We start from the raw sequence: 24,096 nt of genomic DNA on the forward strand, positions 1-24,096 counted from the left end.
TAAACATCAATTCCCTTCAATATCTTCACCTGGAAAACAGATAACATGTTTCCGAAATTTCACAGGTGATTTTACATGATCATTTAGGTGCATTTTCCCTGCTGACCTTTTTTCCAAAAATAATAAAACAACTTGAATCTAAAATGTAGCATCTAATACCACTTCCACATAGAATTAATTTCATTCTTGGGGTGCCTGGGGTGCCTTAATCACAGTTGATTAAGCATCTGTCGTTGGCTCAGGTCATGGTCCAGGGGTCCTGGGATCCAGCCCCACGTTGGGCTCCCTGCTCAGCGGGGAGTCTCCTTCTCCCTCTCCTTTTGCCTGTCCCCCTGCTTGTGCTCTCTGTGTGTCAAATAAATAAATAAAATCTTAAAAAAAAAAAAAAAAGACTCATGATGGCAAGGAAAGAGAAAGTGAAGTACAGGGAGAAAAATACAGTAAGGTTAAAAATATAGGAAGAAAAAGACAGTCTGGAGGTCCAGCAGCAGGGAATAGAGGATGCACTGCAGGCCAAGTGGAAGATGGGAAGGAAAGTCATTAGTGCTTTGCTGGACAGGCTCTCTCCATGTGATGGGCTCCTTTGCCCTTTGTCTCTGTGGGCCCCACTGGTTCATTCCCAGGACACCTCCTGCCCCAACCTGGAATGCATCCTCTTTCTCTCTCTCTCATCCTCTCTCTCTCTCTCAAACCACAGCACTTTCCAAAACTATAGTCTAAGGCTCCCATGCCTTTCTTGTTCCTTTGCTTGGTGTTCTCTCAGATGTAAGGATGGTGTATCTTCATTTACAGCTGTTCAAGTACATGTTAGTGGGTTTTTTGAGTACGTACATTATGAAATTTTAAACTATTGTCATCCATTTCTATTAAATTTTTTTTTTTAATTTTTAAAGATTCTATTTATTCATTTGAGAGAGAGACAGAGAGAGCACAAGCAGGGGAAGAGGCAGAGGGAGAAGCAGACTCCCCACTAAGCTGGGAGCCCGATGGCGGGGCTTGACCTCAGGACCTGGAGATCATGACCTGAGCTGAAGGCAGACACTTAAGCAACTGAGCCATCCAGGTGCCCTGAGTCCTTCATTTCTTCTTTCTCCTCAACATGATTAATAACGTGCTTTCTAAACAACAGAAAGCACTGTGATCCAGCAATGTTCTCTGCCCATAGAATGCCTAATAGCCTGAGAACACTTGAGCCTCCAGAAGGGACACAGCTCTGTCAATACCTCGATTTTAACCCAGTGAAACTCAATTGAGACTTCTGATATTGAGAACTATAAGTTCTATTATACACATATAATAAATATGTGTAGTTTTAAGCTGCTAAATTTGTGGTAACTTGTTATAGCAGTAACAGGAAACCAACAGAGATTCTAGACTGTAAAAGTGGTATCTAGCTGGTTCTAAGAAGCAAGTACAAAGATCAGTTTTTGCAGGAAGATTTCAGAGGGAGGAGCGAAGGGTCTGGTTGGCAGGTAAATATATGAACATGAATCATGGCCCAATTGTGTTCTCTTTGGTGGCTGCTTTCTAGCCTGTTAGGGACCTCAGGGACTGTCACAGCTTCTAGCAATACACAATTTAGGCAGAGTCAGGAGCAAGGGTCACTAACTCTACTCCCTTACTCTCACCATGATCATCGTTTCTGCCATTGGATCAAGAAGTACAGAGCTGGCAAGTAGAAATAACCTTCTCTGCTTGAAGTTATAGATACAGAACAAAATAAATATTTAAATAAAAGAGAATCTCGGGCGTCAAAGACCTCAAAATGTCCTTTCAGATGTCTCTTGATAACTAATGACTTCACAGCAGTGGAAGATGACCATAATTAATGATGATGACAGTAATAAAACTGGTAATATGCAGCACAAAGTACCTTGTACTTACACAAACTCTTTCATCTTTAAGAATTCTAAAATGCTTTGCAACCTGACTTCTAGAACATATCAATTTGAAATTATATCTGAATTACATCTGCTTACACCTGAAATTCAGTTTTGCCTGAATCGAGATGTAATCATCTGCCAGTTAATGTAAACTCATAGGGAGTTTATCCGTAGGGAGCCTCGACGGCAGGGGATACTTGTCCAGGGTGGGAGACACTTCAGTCTGGCTCTGAGGCTCTTGGATCCACTTGCTTGATTTGTGAATTCTGTGAATTCTCAACTCATTTTTTCGAAATACGCTTCTGAGGCTTATCTCCTAGAATTCAAACTTGCCTGGCTTTGTGACCAGCTCCCTGTTCATGCTCTTCTCTCCTGCCACCTGCCATGCTCTCTTTCCGGGAGCTCATCTCAGGGATTTAACTCTGACTTTCGCACAGCTTTCCCTAAACCTGACCTCTGTGCTTTACACCAGGCCTTCAGCTCCAGCTCCTGCTTGATGCTGCCACAAGGGTATCCCCAAGGCAGCATGAATGTAAGGGAACGCTCAACTCTTCCCCCTGCACACCGAGTCCTCTGGCTATGTCTCTGATGTGGGTTCTGGCAGCATGATCGCCCACCTGCCTTCACTGTTCAACATCCATGCCAGGGAGCCACTGTCAGTTGTTGTCTGTCATCCACATGTCACCGTCCAAACCATACCTAACCCTGTGGTTAGGTCCTGGCATCTGTCACTGTTTGTATCACCTCTGCTGCCCTGGTTCAGTTCGTTCCTTATTATACCTGCCCTAGGAAGCAGCTTTCTAGCTGCTCCCCTTCATTTGTCTGAGAGTTACTATTGGACAGAAGCCTTATCTCATCCATCTCTTCTCATCCATATTTCTCACAGTGCTGCTAGGACTTAACTCTATGGTAGAAATTCAATAATCATTGCTCTTGAATTGAATCTCTAAGACCTCAGTCCTATAAGGATATTTTATTTTGTATATACTGATATATTTTGGAAATGCTAAAGGTAAATAAGAGTTGTTTTTAAATATACACGATGAGCATACTATTTTTAAAGGATTCCTATAATAAATCTTAAAATTAGGGAATTGCTTAATACCTAGAAACCTATCTATTTCTAAGTTTAGAGATTCTTACACCAGGTTTTCAGGAACTAGTGCATCTCTGACTTATCCAGGGAACTAGCAAATTTATCACAGCAGTACAGAAGGTACAAACTGGACTTTGCTAATAAAGACAGTGCCTATATTGAACGGCAGCCGAATGAATGAGATATCCACCAGCAGGCCATCTATATTAAGTATAATTGTCTCTGAGGTAGACCAGAGCTACTGAGTTAGACCATCAGCTGCAGATATCAGCTTGGAGGTTTCTGACCAGAGGAGTCAAATGAGCTCTCAACTTTGCTAACAGATGTGACAGTGAGTGAAGAAACCAGTCTGTCAGGGGCCAAGGGCCTGGGGAATGAGGCAACAGGAGGCCTCTAAGGTAACATAAAGATAGATAGGAGCCCAAAGTAGATGCACATGGACTAAATTTTGGTAGACCCGGAATATTTGGTGTCCTCCAGCAAATAAAGTACTAGGGGGGAAAATCAAACTTGGTGAGGAATAATTAACCTTCATGGAAGGATAAAGCAGACTAGGATGGAGGACTAAAACCACAGATAGTGTTATCTATGAAATCTCCACAAATAAAGATTTTTGAATTATAGTTATTTTAGAAGATAAATAGGAAGAACAGTGTCAATTTGTTTAAAAAACAAACAAATGGGGATTTCTAAAATTCCTGAATATAGATCTCACTGGCCAGATGAAAATGAGGAGGGAACAGCTGATCGCATCAGTGATGGATGGGCCTCGCATAAGTAACTTAATACTCGGAGTGAGCTGCACCAGAGCTAGTTGAGGTAGAAGCGGAACATTAAGTACTAACTGTTCTTCTGAAGAAAAGGAACTGCAGAGGCTAAAACAAATTTCTGAGATTTTGGATTTCTGTTGTAGATGTCAAGAGATCAACAATGTAATTATAAGTGGGGGGTAGTCATTAGCCAGAAAGCTTTTTTGGAAAAAAAAAAAAAGTACAGATTTTATAGGAATTCCTTATTGGTGCAGAGAATAAAATCAATCTATATAAGGATACGAGAGAGTTTTTGGGACAAATACAAAAAACATACACATGCTTTTAAAGATTTTATTTACTTATCTGACAGAGAGAGAGAGAGAGATCACAAGCAGGGGGAGCGGCAGAGGGAGAGAGAGAGAAGAGAGAGAAGCAGGCTCCCAGTTGAGCAGGGAGCCTGATGTGAGGCTCGATCCCAGGACCCTGGGATCATGACCTGAGCTGAAAGCAGACGCTTAACTGACTGAGGTCACCCAGGTGACCCACAAAAAATATTTTTAAACAAGAGAAAGTATATGGTTATGTATGTTCATATAGATTTTATGTATCTTTAATTATATTGCTCTAATCAGGATCTAAGCATGAGAAAATTTTCCAAGGAAAAATAGGACGTTGGGGGCATTATAAGTAAGTACACAATTACTGTTTCATTAGATATGAAATGCTTTTGAAGAGGGTAGCAGCCAAGGAAAGAACACAGGCTTTAGGAGGAATGTTATACGCCCCTGGGGGTTCTGTATGGGATCCTATGAAGTATGGAAAACATACAGTGGAATATTTGAGAATCAACTGAAGAGACTGAAACTTAAATCTCCTTCGGTTAAGTCCAAGGAAGGAAAAGGGCAGGAAAGGCCAATGTGATTAAGGAAGGATATAAAGATTAGTATGAGGAGCCTAAGAGGGAGGCTTAAAATACATAAACAGTGACTTAGAGATATAAACTATTTATAAAATACAAGCAGTAAGAAGTTCAGAGGAAGCATTATGATGGGACATTAGTGCTAGCATCCCACTCCACTGTAATAGTTGTAAAAGCAGAGAATGCTAGGATATGAAAATTGGAAGGGACCTTACAGAACAGTCTTTCCTTTTACAGGTCCAGGAATGCAGATAAAAAGGGACTGGCCCTTATTTGCTCTCTCTGCATCTTCTTACCCTGGCTCCCACCAGTCAAAGCAAGGAACAAAGGAAAGGAGGGGCAGAGGGTAGGATTAGAGCTTTGGAGGTCAGAGGATCAGGACAGGGGAAGATCAGCTGGCTCTACCAGCGCTGGAGAAGATGAAGGGTTGGAGTAGGGAGGATCTAATTTCCTGTTCTGGGAGGGGAAGTGTGAGAAGGTGGTGAGAACAGCGATGCGAGAGAAAGGGGACAGTTTCAAGAACTCCAGTACCCAGAGAAGGAGCTGAGGGAAGCTCTAACTAGTATTTATATACATCCTCTGGTGACAGATCAGATTCCTGAGGTCTGGATAGTGTTACACAGCATTATTCTAAACAGGGCTATGAGATAGAGCAAGCAATTATGGGCCATTTAACTTAACATCATTTACAGAAAAATATTAGGGAAAGTTTGCAGAGGGGACAACTCGACAAGCATATGGTAATTTGATTAGAAACAGGCCACATGTTTTTACTGAAGGATGGTGTTATTTTAACTAGCTTGTTGAACTTCTTTGAAGTTATTGCTTTCTCAAATCTGGATTTTAACTCATGATTTTTCTACTATCTATAAAGAATTGGAATAAACATAAAGTATCTAAGCAAATAGAACAAAAAACAATCACAATTGAGGACATTTGAAATACAATGGTAAGCAAAATGAACGTTAAGATGAATAATATAGCAAGGAAAAACTTTAAATTACATCATCTAGTAATGTTAAAGTCAAGATATTTATCATGAAAGATATGTGATTGGAATTTTGGCCTGTGAATGTGTCCCTTAGGCCATTTCCTAAAATGATCTGCAGAAAAAAATGATTTTTGTTAGTTTCACCAAACTAAAAAAACTAAAAACTTAGCTTTTTTTTATCCCCTTAAGTGGATTGACCTTTTGGTGTGGTTAAAAATTTGGCACATTAGGATGAATTTCTCATTAATCCAACCTTTGCAAATTTTCCAAGTGAAAAATTCTCAAACAAAATGAAAACATCTTCATGGTTAGTTTAAATTAAGTAATAAATCAATATAAATTTTCTCATATTTATAAATGTTCATACTAGTAAATAGCTGCTGAATCTTCAGAAAGACAATCAGAAAGGACAAAAATTAAGATAAAGTAAGAATAAAAGTATCAAAATACCTATTAATATTTGTCTGAAGCCTTTATTATACATTATCTACTTTTTAGTGGTTAATCTGTAAAATTCACCATATGTCATTCTACTTTTCAAAAGGTACTAGATTTAAGTAACTAATGCATACCTCTATATGTACAATCTCCACGGGGCAGGCGGGGGGACTGCATCTGTTTTGTTCATACAGTATTCCCAGGGTCTCACACAGTGTGCAGTGAATATTTGGTGAATGAATGAAGAAAAAAATAACAATAACAGCATCCATACTGGGTATTTTACTATGTGCCAGATACTGTTTTAATAAGCATTTTGTATGATTGTTAATTCTTCAACCTTCTATAAGCTTCATGCTCTTCTATTAATTAAATTAAAGACAAGGAAACAGAGGCACTGAGAAGTTGAGTAACCTGCCTAAGGTCACACAGCTAGCTACTCATTGACATTTTTTGGACTGAGGCAGTCTGACACTTAGGGTCCCAATGTAAGCACAATGTTACTTCTTCTCTGCGAATGAATGCACGTTGCAATGAGTCTGTGTATAAATGGCTGCACACATAGGAAATTAGATACATGGCAGGAGTTTTAAGAGGCACAGAACTCAAATATTAATATTCCCATCACCAAATACTGGAGCTCAATGGGCAATGGGAGGCTTAAGGTCTAATTTCCAGGATCAAGATCTTCACAGAAGCAAAACTCCCAAACATTTAAAGGAGACACAGAGATTTATAAGTAAAGAACCAAAAGAATGTGACTCCATTCAGCTCTAACGGGATGCTAGAGCCCTCAGCTCAGAACAAAAGCCTCCAAGACTTTCCATGTTGGTAACAGAAGCAAGATTTAAGGTTCTGTGGTGGCTAAATCAATGAGGACCAAAATTACTGGTACATGTGCAAATATGTTCTGTGTGGAATCATTGGAGCCTCTTTTGGGTTAGTGCTGCCCTATGCTGGGTAAAGAGGCTTTTTAAAAACTAGCCTTAATCTTATTAGGAAAAAAAAAAAACCCATAAAATTCTTTGTACCTTTAATTGCATTAGGATATTGATGTTTTGAGACCTGATATGTTCTTATTACACATTTTTTTTTTCTCCCAAATTTTCTTGATGGTATTTTTTCCCCCCTATCAGTCATTCTGGAACCATTTCACTCTAAGAAGATTTAGTTTATGTTTTTGGCTTTGAGTGCCTTGTGTGCTGAAAATTTTGGAGGGTACATGATTCAAGCTGATCAGGAGATCAAACTTTTAAAAGAATTCAAGGAAGAAAGAAAAAAAGCCTCTGTCACTTGCAAAAGAGATTTAAGACACTGAAATGAGGAGGATCCAATTAGGACACGGGAGAATTCCATGTCCATCCTGCACCAAGGGCTGACAGACCTCAGAGAAGCTCGGCACTTTTCAGGACTCACATTGAATGACTCTACACCTGTTGGCTGTTAGGGTCCCACACCTAAGTGAAAGCTCATTTACAAGTCAGTCTCCAGTTCTGGTCACCTTTCAACTGGGGGAATACTATCACCCCTAAGGCAATTCAACATGAGTTTGTCAAGCTGGTCCAAGTTTTGGGAAAACTCTTGTTCTGAGGAATGAGGTTAAAAGTTTAGTCTCACTATACAAGAAAAGCTTGTCCAACAGAATACTAAGTTGAAGTGGGATGAACCAAATGAACACAGCCTAAAGGCTTAGAAAGATGAAATGCAGCTAGAAATCCCAAATCAAGCAGGAAATTCCAAATCAAGCAGGATCTGGGGTGAGAGCTCCAGCCGTGAAAAATTAAAGCAAGCATACGAAATAAGATGCTGCGCTTATGTTCAAACAACATCAGTCTAACCAAAATTGTAGAACAGGTATGATGACGACATTTGAATGAACAAAAGAAAGGAGAGGAGGGATGCAATGTCGGGGCAGGAAAAAGGGGTCGATACAGACTCCAAGAATCGTCTCGTTAGTCCGAGGGTCCTTTTCCTGTTCTGCAAATTCTTTTGTTCTCTGTCCTTATCAATCCCACACCTTGCCTGAGTAAGAATGACAGACAAGCCATCCTTAATGACTTCCTAGCTTTTGAAACTATTTTGGTGTCAGAGAGAGAAAGAACTGTGTTTAAATTGTTACAAGGATTGAGGTTTCTGTTGGCTCAGTACATTTTCCACTCTGAGATGACAATGTTTGTCAGTGAGGAGAGAAACAAATTTATCCATTTATGTGACCTGTGCCACGTTCCAGAAAAATGGCACTCCTGTGGCACCTCTTTGGGGCAGGGGAGCAAAGGCAATGTAGCTAGGGGGCTCCACAGACAGGCACTCCTTGCTGTGTCAGCAGGAGTATGCTGGTATCTTCCTCCCCCAGAGACCGAGCACATCCTCTCCTTGGCACACCCACTTGCCATTAGCACAGGGAGCCATTGTTCACTGTGTGTCAAAGACCCAGCCACGCCCTGTGCCAGGACAATGCACTGACTCTATAGCCCTGGTCTCTGAGCACTGCTTACTTCCTTTCCTTTTTATTTCTCCCTGTGTCTAAGAGTCCATGAAATGAAGTTTTTTCTTTTGTTTAAAACAAGACTTTTTAAAGGGTGGTTACTGATGACTTACTCACTTTCAGCCTTTCTTCACTGGGTTTTTCCTAATCTCTGAAAGGTTGTTCAACAGATAGAAATTGGTTCAAAGCACATATAAAATGGTTTCTATTTTCACAGCTAATGTATATTTCATTAGGTAACATCTGAACATTTCTCTCTGAAGATGCTGCTTTCTATTATCTTTAGATATACTTAACATGTTGGGTTTTGTCAACATGGTGTGAAGGTAGACCACACTGAAGTGATAACACCAAGCTAGAAATTACTATAAATTTAGGAAAGCAGGATGTTACGTTCTAACAATTTATAGGTTATTTCTTACTACAGAAAACTTTTGTATTCATCCACTGACCAGTCATTGTTTATGAAGCACCTACTTTTTATAGCCTAAGATATTAAAAGAAAAGTCCTTATTGTCAAAACATTCACAGTTTGGTAAAGAGAAGGTCATGTAAACAAACGAGTACAATAAATTATAATAGGTGTTATAGCATAATTATGTACAACGTATAATGTATATACAAATGAAGGAGGAAAATTTTAGTGGTAGCAGTGCATCGACCAGAAAAGGTTTCATAGACAGGACAGTACGTGAGCAAAATCTTAAAAATTGTACAGGGGGATCCTTTAAGGCTTACTTTGTGTGGGTGTGTGTGGGTGCATGTGAATGTGTGTACATGTGTGACTGTGTGTGCCTGTAAGTGTGTGTACATGTGTAAGTGCATATGTGTACGCAAAGACAAGCAGCCCTCCTGATCTCAAGATCCCGCAGGTCATGGAGGGCCTTGTAAGTCTGACATCCCGTGGGTATCAGGGATCAACCATCAAAGTTAATAATGTGAGGAAATCTGCCTTTGATAGAAGTCTCCATTTCTCAAATCAACTATTTCTTTGGCTTTGGAAAGAAGGACATTATGTTCTAATGATCTATATGTCACTTCTCAATACAGAAAACTTTTGTACTCATCCATTCTTCGGCCAATATTTGTCTTTCTTTATAAAGCAATGTATTATGTGTTGGGAATAACATCTCAAATTCAATTCACTGTATTCTGGTTTGGGAACTGCTCACTGATGGACGTCAGGGAACCCAGAGGAAAGCTCTGAAGACCGGGTGTGGATATTCAGTGAGAATCTCTTCCCAGCCAGCCAGCTAGCCAGCCAGCCAAATGTGGCCCTGCCCTGGGCGGCCAGGGAGTCCTTACCACTTCGGTTGGTCGGTAGTATTTGAGATCCACAGTCACGTGAATTTTGCCGGTCTCTTTACATCTGCCCACTTCATTTTCATTCTTTCCTTCCCACCTGAAAAGGAGATAAACACTTAATCAGCCTCTAATTGCTTAGGAGCATTTGCCATGCTGTTGTCCCCCGGGATGGCTCAGCCTTCTCCCTGCAGGAGTGTATTAAGCTCATTAACTACAGGAATACAAGCTGATGAGTAACCCTGTTATCAGGGCAAGAGTGACTTTCAAAGACTTTCCAGATCTGCTTGGAAAGGGCAGGCTTTCTTTTCTTTCTTTTTAAGAAAATCATGATGCTTTCAGAAGGGAGACTTTAGTTAAAAAAAAAAAAAAAAAAGACTTTAGAAATGAACAGAGTAGCGAGAATAAGGAATTGGGCAATGTTCAGGGATTTCAAAGGTCTTTACTTCTTTAGACTATTCTTGATAACATCAATTATTATGAATTAGTTAATGTCTTCTGTGTCCTCCTTATTTAAGATTTTATTTATTTATTTATTTGACAGAGAGAGAGAGAGAGAGATCACAGGTAGGCAGAGAGGAAGGCAAAGAGAGAGGAGGTAGAAGCAGGCTCCCTGCTGAGCAAAGAGCCTGAAGTGGGGCTTGATCCCAGGACCCTGAGATCATGAATTGAGCAGAAGGCAGAGGCTTTAACCCACTGAGCCACCCAGGCGCCCTGTCCCCCTTATTTAAAAAAAAAAAAAAAATTGTAGTGATATTTTTAGGATATTTGTTGTAACTTCAATGCATTCCAGTTTGGAGTAAGTTTCATACCCTAAATTAGCCATTAGTCTTATCTTTGTATTATACATAAGTTCCCTTGCTCTACCCAGTCAGCAGTAGGCCTCATTAATAAATCTCAGATGATTAAACCTCCAAAAAGTACACAAGTGGTTTACTGCCTGCTGAGAGAGTATGTGTTAGCATCTCCAATTCAGCTACAATGTTCTTTGGACTTCGGATTTCTTCCTTAAACATCCATAGTTGGTAACAGTAATAATTTAATTGTATAGTGTCATCTGATGTTTGGATATTAGATTGTAGAAATCCAGAGGTTAACATTAAACCAGTACCTTCATTTCTTTCAAAATGAAAACATACAATGGAATCCTAACAAGCTTGTCCTTAAGCTTATGAGCATATACTGTACGATGCACCTTATAGACCTGAGCAGGGTACTGTTACCAACTATGGATGACACTATACAATTAAATTATTTTTGCAAATGAAACTTTTCATGAAAGAAAGAAAAGAAATTACAAAGTAATGTTTGACTTCAATTCTTATTTTCAGAACTAGTTTGCTTTATCAGTTGGAGATGAATCCTATGACAACAGGACAATTTTGTGTGCTCCCTAGATCAGAGAATAGTGGGGATCAAAGGAAAGAACAGAACCTTAAATCAGTTACTTGACTATGTCATTCACATGTGTTATTGAGGATGAATATAACTATTGATCACAGCTTTATTTTGGACATAGGTTGGGTATTAGAGATATAAACTACCCTTACAAGATTTATTCCCCAATAGTCATCTGAATGTTCTATCCTCAATTTACTTTTTTATAGCAGAGGGATAATAGTTCATTGTTGAAAAAAAAATCAGTTTAGAAATACACTGAATTTGCCAATGCATTCAAGGCAAGTATGAAGAACACACAGAGAATTAAAATGTACAACTGTCATTTCCCCATGACTTTTATATTAATTAGTTGCCCCCAAAAAGGACTTGGTTTACTTGGTTTAATTTGTTACTATGAACTGGACTAATTTGTCAGGATCAGAGCTGTGTTTTTGGTAAATTGACCTGGAAATGGCATGTGGATGCTTTAGAGCATGCAGGCTTAAATATAATGTGAAATGAGAAAACCTAAAGTGGTGATAAACCCTGTATAAATCTCTCTCTCTCTCTTTTTTTAAAAAAGATTTTATTATTTATTTGACAGAGAGAGAGAGATCACACATAGGCAGAGAGGCAGTCAGAGAGAGGGGGAAGCAGGCTCCCTGCTGAGCAGAGAGCCCCATGCAGGGCTTGATCCCAGGACCCTGAGATCATGACCTGAGCGGAATGCAGAGGCTTAACCCACTGAGACACCCAGGTGCCCCGTACATCTCTTAAAAAAAAAAAAAAAAAAAAAAAAGATTTAGTTATTTATTTTTAGAGAAAGAGAGATAGCAAGAGGCCCATGCAAGCAAGAGGAGGGGGAGGGGCAGAGGGAGATAGAAACTCCAGTCCAGTGGACTCCCAGTTCCACAGCAAGCTCAATCTCATGACCCTGAGATTGTGACCTGAGCAAAAACTAAGAGTCGGGTGCTTAACTGACTGAGCCATCCAGGTGCCCCATCCCTGTACATTTCATAAGGAAAAGACAAAAATATCTACAGTAAGGGAAAATAACTGGTAAAATCATTATTTTTTTAAAAAAATTCCCTAATTCCAAAGTTAATGTTTAAGTGAAGCCTTCTCTTTGGTTAGGCTTTCAGTAAGTGAAAGGATATTTGCACCTCATAAGCATGTTTTTATTTTGGCTCCCATTTTGTACTCACAAAGAGAAACCAGTTCAGCATGTCTTCCTGACGATATCTCCCGCTAAGCCAAAAGGGTTAACAAAATTACCGTTCATAGTTTTGCTGTTTACCCCCAAAGCAGCTAGGTATGTAATCTACCATCTACCATGGGTCACACCGATTCACGTGCACACATACATACTGGGAACACTGTCCTTCTTATTGATAAATCCGCTCAGATGTCACAAGTGTGATAACTGGACGTTCAAACCTAATTTTATTTCTTTGAAACCACACATGAACACACAAGACCTGGAGAGCATTCCCTGCCTGGGGAGGGAACATGTGGGGCAGGAAAGGGATGAGGCAGAGCCAATTGTGTCCCTAGAGTAGGGGCTGACAGCTTCTGTGAAGAACCAGAAAGTAAAGATTTTAGGTGTTACAGATCACATACAGTCTCTGTTACATATTCCTCCCTTTCCTCCTTCCACTTCTGTTTTCTTCCTCCTCCTTCCTTTCCTCTTTTTCATCATCATCATCATTTTTTTTTTTTTTAAATCTACCCTTTAAAACTGTAAAAACATCGTTAGAGGACAGTAGAAAACAGGTGAGGTTTTGGCCAGTAGGCCATAGGTTGCTCACCCTGCTTTAGGGGATGAGTTAATTGTATATCTTCACGCTCAACTAAAAGAAAGCATTTAATTCCCATTCATACCAACAGGTTGTATTGCTGGACCAGCTTGAATTTTCCCATTTACTACTGATTCCCTCTGACTACTCTGCAGCCATATGCTAACATCTGAGATTAGTAAAGAGTAGTTGAAACGGAAAAAGACTGATGGAAGGAATCTGCAAGTTAGATTTAAGCTTGCTGTCACTTGGGCACCTGTGGATATGAGCTGCAGGCACACAATCCTTCTTGGCCTCTGTGTGAACACTGTCTGCTGGGCGGCCATCTTACAAATGCTGTCTACAGTTCAAACCATCTCTAGGGGTATGGCATTGCCCCTACAATTAATCTAGTTGGACTGAATAATCAGCTGTAACCAGGAAATGACTCAAAGCAGAACGGAGTTGGCAAAAACCACTTTGCAATTTGCAGTAGGTCTGCATGCGGGCAGTAAGTAAAAGTTTCGGCCAAGGGCCAAAAAACATTCAGTTATAGCAATACACAAAACACTTGTATTAACAAGCAAAAGGTAACAGCTAACTTGTCCTAACAAGCAATGTTCTGACTCAAAGCAGAGCTAGGATGTTAAGAAAGGAAGATGGCTTGACAGGGAATCAAGGATTCAGCTAACTAACAGAAATTGTTACCCACCAATTTAGATCAGCAGCTCTCTGGGCAGAGGCCCTGCATAATTCAATTTTTAAAATACACTGTTGGCTCCTAATAAGCATTAAATTGCAATAGAAAGCATTCAAGAATAACGGAATCAAGCACAAGAAGGCAAGATGAGGTGCTATTAAAATCTACTCAACTAGGAACTCCTTTAATGAACAACAAAAGCAAAATCAACTGTATTAAGTTTAGGAGACAGAGTTAAAGTAAGGGAGGAGATGAGGCACTCCTTTTGGCAACCTGAATATCATCGAAGTGCTCAGGAATTATTATTATTTTTTAAGATTTTATTTGTTTATTTGACAGACAGAGATCATAAGTAGGCAGAGAGGCAGGCAGAGGGAAGGCAGAGGGAAGCAGTCTCCCTGCTGAGCCAAGAGCCCAATGCGGGGCTCGATTCCAGGACCCTGAGATCATGACCTGAGCTGAAGGCAAAGGCTTAACCCACTGAGCCACCCAGGCGCCCCTCAGGAATTATTTTTAAAACTACTATTTTATTAGGACACAGAGATGGAAATGGGAGGTTGCCAGAGGCTATGATTTAGAAAATGAAATAAAGTCATCCTATAAGTTTTATTAGGTTCTGGATAAAGGTGGTGGTTTGTACACTTTTGTTTCTTCCCCAGACCCCTTTCAAAAAAGGAATAAACTCACAAGGGCTAAAAGAACAAGAAAGAGACAAGAGAAACCAAATTCTGGAAGCTAGAAAGCCAGATGGATGAGTGTTAAAGGACTTAGCAGAAGCTCTAGAAAACAGACTCCTAAGCCAGCAGTGGGGAAGCTGAGAATGAACCCAATTTACACTTGCAGAAGCCCTCAGATGTCAGGAAGTGAGGGCGGATTATGACTTTCCTGGAGAAGCAGTGTGTTGCCCAGTCCCCTCCCAGATTCCACATCACTTGGCAACTGCTTCACCCTCCTTGGAGAACAAGGTCCCAGGACTGAAGGTCACTGGGCTTTGAAGGGTGGGGTCACCATGCTGAAAAGAAGGAAAAATTCAGAGAGGTATATGTGCTGAATGCTGAGACTCCCCAGGGCTCTGGCAGTCAGGCATATCTCCTTCCAGGCAGGAAACTAAGACTCTTCTCTTGCATCAGAGATGCTTTAACTAAATGGTCCTGTCAGGTCTCCCTACAGTGACACAGTCAACAAGCTCTAACCATGTTCTCAAAAACTCCCAATTAGGCTTTTATGTTCCCATTTAAAAAAAAAAAAAATTTTTTTTTTTTTTTAATTTGAAGAGCTGACAAAAAATATTTATTTATCTATTTATTTATTTATTTTAGTTTCAGGAGTACAATTTAGTGATTTATTAGTTGCAAATAACACCAGTGCTCATTCCATCAAGTGTCCTCCTTAATGCCCATCACCCAATTTTCCCAATCCCCAGCCACCTCCCCTCCAGCAACCTTCAGTTTGTTTTCTAGTTAAGAGTCTCTTATAATTTGCCTCCCTCTGTTTCCATCTTATTTTCTTTTCCCTTCCCTTCCCCTATGTTCATCTGTTTTGTTTCTTAGATTCCACATGAGTGAAATCACAAGGTATTTGTCTTTCTTGGACTGTCTTTTTTTGCTCAGCATAATATGCTCTAGTTCTATCCACAGTGTTTGTTGCAAATGGTAAGATTTCATTCTTTTTGATGGCTGAGTAGTATTCCTGTGTGTGTGTGTGTGACCTCTTCTTTATCCACTTATCAATCGATGGACATCTGGGCTCTTTCCATAGTTTGGCTATTGTGGATGTCGTTGCTATAAACATTGGGATGCATGTGTCCCTCTGAATCACTGTTTGTATCCTTTGAATAAATACCTAGCAGTGTAATTGCTGGGTTGTAGGGTAGCTCTATTTCTAACTTTCCGAGGAACCTTCATACTGTTTAGAATGACTGTACTTATTTGCATTCCCATCAACAATGTAAGAGGATTCCCCTTTCTCTGCATCCTCGCCAACATCTGTTGTTTCCTGTGTTGTTAATTTTAGCCATTCCTACCTGTGTGAGGTGGTATCTCATTGTGGTTTTCATTTATATTTCCCTAAAGCCAAGTGATGTGGAGCATTTTTTCACGTGTCTATGTCGTCTTTGGAGAAATGTCTGTTTATGTCTTCTGTCCTTATTTCGACTGGATTATTCTTCAGGTGTTGAGTTTGATAAGTTCTTTATAGATTCTGGAGACTAGTCCTTTATCTGATAAGATATTTGCATATTTCTTCTCCCATTCCGTAGGCTACCTTTTAGTTTTGTTGGCAGTTTCCTTTGCCATGTGAAAACTTTTTATCTTGATGAAATACCAATAGTTCTTTTTGCTTCTGTTTTTCTTGTCTTTGGAAATGTGTCTAGCAAGAAGTTGCTGTGGCAGAGGTCACAGAGGTTGCTGCCTGTGTTCTCCTCTAGGATTCTGATGGATTCCTGCCTCACATTAGGTCTTTCAAACATTCTGAGTTTATTTTTGTGAATAGTGTAAGAAAGTGGTCCAGCTTCCTTCTGTCTGTGGCTGTCCAATTTTCCCAGCACCATTTGTTGAAGGCATTGTCTTTTTTCCATTGGACATTCTTTCCTGCTTTGTTGAAGATTAGATGACTACAGAGTTGAGGGTCCATTTCTGGGCTCTCTATTCTGTCCCATAGGTCTATGTGTCTGTTTTTGTGCCAGTACCATACTGTCTCGATGATTGCAGCTTTGTAATAGAGCTTGAAGTCCAGAATTATGATGTCTCTGGCTTTAGTTTTCTTTTTCAACATTATTTTGGCTATTTGGTGTCTTTTTTGGTTCCATACAAATTTTAGAATTGTTTTTTCTAGCTCTGTGAAAAATGCTGATGGTATTTTCGTAGGGATTGCACTGACTGTGTAGATTGTTTTGGGTAGCATAGACATTTTTACAGTATTTCTTCTTCCAATCCATGAGCATGGAATGTTTTTCCATTTCTTTGTGTCATCCTGAATTTCTTTCATTAATGCTCTATAATTTTCAGAATACAGATCTTACATGTCTTTGGTTAAGTTTATTCCTAGGTATCTTATGGCTGGACTGATTCCTTGATTTCTTTTTCTTCTGCTTCATTGTTAATATACAGAAATGCAACTGACTTCTATGCATTGATTTTATATTCTGCAACTTTGCTGAATTTCTGTATCAGTTCTAGCAATTTTTCAGTGAAGTCTTTTGGGTTTTCTCCAGAGAGTATCATATCATCTGCAGAGTGGAAGTATGACTTCTTCTTTGCTGATTTGGGTGCCTTCTATTTCTTTATATTGTCTGATTGCTGAGGCTGGGACTTCCAGTACTATGTTGAACAAGAGTGGTGAGAGTGTAGGCCCCCACTTTTATTTTATTCATTTATTTATTTTAAAACTTTATTTTTTCAGTGTTCCAAGATTCATTATTTATGCATCACACCCAGTGCCCCATGCAATACATGCCCTCCTCTTAATATCACCACCAGGCTCACCCAAATCCAACTCTCTCCTCTCCTCTCAAAACCCTCAGTTTATTTCTCAGAGCCCACAGTCTCTCATGGTTTGTCTCCCCCTCTGATTTCCCCCAAATCCCTTTTCCTCTCCTTCTCCCAATATCCTCCATGTTATTCCTTATGCTCCACAAGTACATGAAACCATATGATAATTGACTCTCTCTGCTTGACTTACTTCACTCAGCATAATCTCTTCCAGTCCCATCCATGTTGATACAAAAGTTGGGTATTCATCCTTTCTGATGGAGGCACAATACTCCATTGTATATATGGACCATGTCTTCTTTATATATTCGTCTGTTGAAGGGCATCTTGGCTCTTTCCATAGTTTGGCTACTATGAACACACTGGGGTACGGATGGCCCTTCCTTTCATTACAATCTGTATCTTTGGGGTAAATACCCAGTAGTGCAATTGCAGGGTCATAGGGTAGCTCTATTTTTAATTTCTTAAGGAATCTCCACACTGTTTTCCAAAGTGGCAGCACCACTTTGCATTCTCACCAACAGTGGAAGAGGGTTCCCCTTTCTCCACATCTGCTCCGACACTTGTTGTTTACTGTCTTGTTAATTTTGGTAGGCCCCCACTTTTTTTTTTTTTTTAAAGATTTTTACTTATTTATTTGACAGACACAGAGAGTCCAAGTAGGCAGAGTGACAGGCAGAGGGAGAGAGAGAAGCAGGCTTTCTCTGAGTAGGAAGCCCAATGCAGGGCTTCATTCCAGGACCTTGGGATCATGACCTGAGCCAAAGATAGTCGCTTAACTGAGCCACCCAGGTGCCCCAGGCCCCCACTTTTAAACATGAACAGGAAATCAAGTACTACCAGACAGATGTATAAGGAAAACATTTTTGAAGAGAAATAACAAATGAATTGAAAAACTGCAACTTGGGGGAAATAGAATAAAGAAGAAAGGTAATTAGAAAGTAAAACAAAACAGAGAAAAACTCTCCTATTCCATCTTAATATCTTCAGAGATAAGAACATGTACCAAAGAAACAAAAATATGATACTATATAACAAAGGACAATCTGAAAAAAAAGAGAAATGATTTGAGAAATTGAAAAGTTAAAATTCAAGAGAAGATTTTAGCGATAGATTGAGGAAATCTTCCAGAAAGGAGAGCAAAAAGATGGGGATACGAAAAGCTAGAAGGAAGATAAGAAAATCAGAAGATGGCCTCAAGAGGTCAGTATAATAGGATTTCCAGAAAAAGTACAGAAAAAAATGAAGCAGAGCAGAGCAGATAATCAAGTTAAATCAAGAAAATTGATCAGAGCAGAAGAACATGCATTTCCAGACTGAAAGGGCCCAATGGAATGCCCTAAATAATGAATAGGACTCATGTCACATGAAATTTCAGAAGAGCAGGAGAAAGAGAAAGACTGACAGAGAAAGAACACACAGGGACAGGGAGTCAGAATGGCTCTCAGCCTCCTACAGTAACACTGTAAATTAAAAGGCAATGGAGCAAGGCTTTCACAATTCTGAGGGGAATGTATTTCCAACCAACAAATATAGATCAGCTACCTTTTAAATACTGAGGACAGAATAAAGGTATTTTCAGATATACTTGGTCAAAAATATTTGCTTTCCATGCACTCTTCTTAGGAATCTAATTAAGGTTTTGCTCCATCAAACCAAAGAGTTTCTAAAAAGATGCCAGGAAATAGAGAACCTAGGAGAGTGGCTGAGTGAACCCTCCCAGATGAGAATGAAGATAGATCACAGAATGACAACTTTCCACCAGTCTAGGTGGGATTAGATGGAAAGGTTCCAGAGGCCCTGTTACAGGAAGACATAACTGAGGGGAATAACCCACAGGCCTGAACGCCTTCAAAGGTGATTTAGACAGCTGGGGCAAGGTCTGGGATAAATTTAGTTGTAAATACATAGGAAATAATGCAAATGAATATAAATGAGAATTATTAGCTTTATGGTAAACAAGTGACAATTGTATGGAAAAGAAAAAGTAATTGTGGTTTACTGAAAATCATATCATGGATCAGTCATGAAAATGTAACACTGAATATTAAGCTAGCCTCCAATTAAAATATAATAATAGAATATTCAGAGATTGGAGGGGTAGGGCAAGGGGAGGAAAAGAAAACAAAAAGAAAACTAAACACTCATTTTGAAGATAAGGAGGCCAATAGCAACACCTAGAAGAGGATAAAAATCAAGAACCAGAAATAAAAACATTTTACTTTGAAACATGAAGGTAAATGCCAAAATAATCAGCTAAAAGAGTATAATAGAGCACAATAGGATTTCCAGAAAGAGAACAGAAAAACATAGAGCAGGGCAAATATTTTCTTGGGGTAAATCAAGACAATTTACCAGAGCAGGAGAGCATACAGTTCCAGACAGAAAGCACCCAAAGAATGGCCCAAACAGTGGGTAGCAATAGCTGTGAAAATGGGGAAGAGGGAGTAGAGGGTGGGAGACTACTCAGGTTTGTGACAATTCCCATGCAATGGCTAAAATTTAAATTATGTGCTGGTGTAACTGGAAAAAAGAAACCCCAACAAGGAAGGGAAAAAGAAAATCATTCTAAACAAAGTTTAGGTTTACAAACAGCAGACTCTGACTGACCAAGGCCATTCCCACCTGCTCCCTCTCAGTGGTCTGGTGAGCTCAGCCCCACCTTTCCCCGCTGAAGACCCAGTGCTTCCTCCACATCTCCTCCCTTCTGCCTTCTCAACAACTGGAGGAGCTGATGTTGTGATGCCATCCACTCCCCAGCTCCCAATACATCCACAGAGGAAAACACTCATGCGGCAGGTAGATCAAGTCTGCAAAGACTGAGGAGGAGCCATCAGGGAACAAGCCGGCAAACTGTAGAGCGAACTGCAGGCAAACTGTAGAACGGAGGAAAGAGGAGCACTTGCCAAGGAAAGGAGAGCACATCAACAATGCCAGACAACAGGGAGATGTCAAGAATTGAAGAACTGAAACAGGTCCATTGGATTTAGTGCAGTGCAGGTCCTTGGGGATGGTAGAAAGAGCTGCTTTGACGGTGTGATGGGGCAAAGGTAGACTGAGGTGTAGGTGTAGAAGGGAATGGAGGAAAAGAAAGAGGTGGCGAGAAGAGGCAACTCTTTGGTACCTTTTGATAGAACAAAGGAAGAGCAGTGTCTGAAGGGAATGCATATTTGCAGGGATGCATTTTTTTTTTTAACAATATAAGGCATCGACAATGTCAAGATGTTGATGGGAAGGAGCCATGAAAGACAGCTGAAGGGAGAGATAACTGATAGTTTTTTGAGGAGGCAAGAGGGCTGAATCCTAAGGCCAGGGGGAAGGGATGTTCCCAGAAAGGAGTAAGGGGCGACCGGTTAGTGGAACAGGAGAGGAAGACAGAGTATAATTTTTATGTTCAGGGGACCACTGTTTTAATCACAAAATCTACTCTAATTTCTAAGAGACAACACTAGTGTAAAGGTTGTAGCATGTGTGTATGAGAACTTAAGTTGTGCACAGAAAGACAACATGGCTATTGAAATGTAGACTCCATTCATGCTCAATCTTAATCCATTTAATTTACATTAATAATGACAATTGTTACTAAGTAAGGAGGTTTCAGCTATTACATGCCATTAATGAATAATCAACCACACCAAAAAGTGTAAAATTTCAATCCATTACACAGCTGTTCCTGTTACTTGTTAGAGTAACGACTACATCTATTTTGCGCTTTCCATATCATGGGCCTCTTGTTAATGCCAACGGATAAATCTCCACACCAGGAGACAGACAGGCAGTATAATCTGCAGCTTATATGTGGAGAGAAAGGAGTTTAGGGGGCTGAACAATTTCAGGAAGGCCATGAGACGACACCTCTATCTCACACAGTTGGAATAAGCAGAACGGGTGTGGTGTCCTCTTAAAAGGTCACTGTCATTTTCCTGGGGTGCCCCTCCCAGACATTATTACCAGTAAGAGTTCTTGATTGGTCAATGTTTTCCTTGCTTTCTTCTTTTTATCAGTATTACTGTGAAACTTAAATTGTACTTTCAAAGTGTCTTTCCTTATGCTTTATCTTTGAGAAATCACATTGGTATGATTAACTCAATGAAAAAAAAAGTCTTGTGTGGTCATCATGTCTAATGAGAGTAGCTCAAAAAATCAAAAAGGAAAAAGCCCAGAGATGGTTCTTCTCAGATGTAAAAATGGCAGTGAAGGGAAGTTCAAATGTGCTGCTAGTTTTTAAGTGAGCCTTGGTGTTTTTATGCTATCCTTGCTTGGATTGCTAACCAGGCTCTAAACTACCTGCTTTATTTTTATTTCTTTTAACTCAGCTGGGGCATCCTGTCTATACCCAAAGAATGCAGGTAGAGTTTCTTCTGTCTTATTGGAGTAAGAAAAATGAACAGAGATCTTACCAAGGGGCTGTGGTGGGAAAGTGCAATTTAAGGACAGTGGCTTGACATCTGTATGAATCCCAGTCATAGCTTAGGGCTTCCATCATCTGTACCTTCTCTATTTGCCCAACCTTATCCATCCATCTCCTCTCCTCCTACCTCCTATCAATCTTCACTGAGCACCTATTAAGTGCCTACTAGGAGAACCTAGTAAGCTAAGCCAGGTGCAAGACACAGGTATGAATAAGCTAGATGGTCTTTGTCATGAAGCGGCTTCAAGTCTCATGGCCACTACAATATAGTGTATGAATGATGAGAGAAGGTGGTTAGAGGACCAGGAGAGCACCTAGCAAGACTTGGTTGAGTGTAGGATGCTGGGCTAGGGAGGATGTCTAAGCTAAGACTTAGAGAATGAGTGGGAAGTACAGTGAAGCAGAGGGAATAGTAGGTGTGAATATCTCTCAATATGCCCAATGTGGTCAGGCTGGTCCAACCCAGTTTATCAGCTTGCCCATCGCCCACATACAATTTACTAACTCCTGCCTTCATGCCTTTTCTCATGCCTTTCCACCCACTTAGAATGCTTTCCCTCTTCTTAACTACCATCCATATCTCCCACGTTGGCCAAGAGCCCACTTAAATCCATCTTTCTGTAGACATTGCTCCAATTGTGATCATGGTAATACTAGTTCAGTACAGATACTCTAAATTTGCACAATATCTACATCCATTTGTGTATATTCGTAAATAACATGTTCTTATTGTCAGGCAATTAGAGCCTGCACTACTCAAAGAAAAGGAAATGTCTTCTGATTCTCTGAGATGAGTTTCACTTTGAGAGAAAAAGAAAGTAGGAGAAATGAGCACATTTATTGAGTATCTACTATGTCTTAGGAACTATGCTGGCCACTTAACTAGGTAACTTACTGAGGAAGCAGTGATTTTGAGTGCTTTATGGCAGATGCACCAGTCACAGGGGTAAAAGATTCACATCCCAATCTCTGTCCACTGGCCTTCCACTTTTTACAGGCCTCCTCACCCTCATCCTCAAGGCCCAAGGGCCAGAAATCACAACCACCAGGGAGCAATTCCCCGTTAGGGGAAGTATATGCATGAGCACAAAATGACTTGTTATCTCAGCCAGAACGATTTTGGAAATGGGTTTCTTTTTTTTTTTTTTTTTTAAGATTTTATTTGTTTATTTGACAGACAGAGATCACAGTAGACAGAGAGGCAGGCAGAGAGAGAGAGGGAAGCAGGCTCCCTACTGAGCAGAAAGCCCGATGCAGGACTCGATCCCAGGACCCTGAGATCATGACCTGAGCCGAAGGCAGCGGCTTAACCCACTGAGCCACCCAGGTGCCCGGAAATGGGTTTCTTTTTAAATGTATAGTAATTTTTTGCCCCTTGCCGTTATTACTTAAAATGTAGACAGAGTGCCACGAAGTATGATAAATATTTCCATTGGCCAAACGTCTTTTTTTCCCCCAGCACAGACAGTGGTGGCTCACAAGTATGCAGGCTACTCTTACAACCCTCTTCTTAAAATTTAATAAGATTAATGACAGAAAATTAGTCAAGAGAAGGATTTGCCAGTTTAGCTTATGCTCCCGTCACTTTAATTGTAGGAGAAAAGTGCTTCCTTTTCACATTATTTAGTAATAAGTTGATGGGAAAGTGTAAGGCAAAACATTACACTAAAAACAAAGCCAACAATGCACCCTCCTCCAAATAAACAAACACCCTTGGAAGAACACATTTGTTGTCACAAGGATGCCTTGTCAATACAAGTGACCAAATGGGAACTTAATTGTCCAGCATATCACCTTACATGATATCAGGATCGTACTTGGTACTGATCTGCTCCCAAGTGTCTTTAACTCACCTACACTGAAATGGATGTACTATTTTCTAATAAATTCAAAGCAAAACTCACTCAAATGATATCAAAGACACAAGAGTAAATACTGGTACCAAGTCTAAACATACAGATGGCAACACATTTTCCAAGCATTTCCAGTGAAAATTACAAGATAATTTCAAAAACAGTAACAGAATTGAAAAGTGATTAACAGATCTTAAAAGAGCTAAAGTGAGAACGCTCCAGATGCTGATTGTGTGTCTGATATGACACTCCTGTAATAATGAGGTTGAAGGAAAAGTTTGGTTTAGAGAAAATATCCATAAAGGCACATAAAGCCCAGCAGGCAAACTGTGGGAGGGCAGAAAGTTTTCTGTCTTAATGACAGCACCACTAATGAAGCTCTCCCTAACCTTCTAGAGTCAATTGTTCACCAAATCCTACTGATTCTAAGTCTTTCTCAGGTGAGCCCATATGCTCCATCGCCACACCCTTGTGTGCAGTAAGGTCCTTATCATCCCTCCCTAGTAGCTCCCAGGGGTAAGAAGCAGAGTGGCTTCTCTGTAGCTGATACCACCAGGAAAGACAGACCCATGATGAACCTAACTTGGGCAAGTTAGGGAGATAAGGAACATTCTTGGAAGGTT

General features: G+C 40.1%; 1 protein-coding gene across 2 annotated transcripts in view; it reads right to left on the reverse strand.

The window, feature by feature from the left end:
- The window catches only part of GMDS (GDP-mannose 4,6-dehydratase), a 636,593-nt gene that overhangs the window by 84,519 nt on the left and 527,978 nt on the right, over positions 1-24,096 (reverse strand). For both annotated transcript variants that reach the window (XM_059179107.1, XM_059179106.1), the window contains exon 9: positions 9,870-9,966. In XM_059179107.1, coding sequence (XP_059035090.1) covers positions 9,870-9,966 — 97 coding nt within the window. The remainder of the gene's footprint in view (positions 1-9,869; positions 9,967-24,096) is intronic.

This window comes from Mustela lutreola, chromosome 6, assembly GCF_030435805.1.
Source record: "Mustela lutreola isolate mMusLut2 chromosome 6, mMusLut2.pri, whole genome shotgun sequence".
Classification (NCBI taxonomy): Eukaryota; Metazoa; Chordata; class Mammalia; order Carnivora; family Mustelidae; genus Mustela; species Mustela lutreola.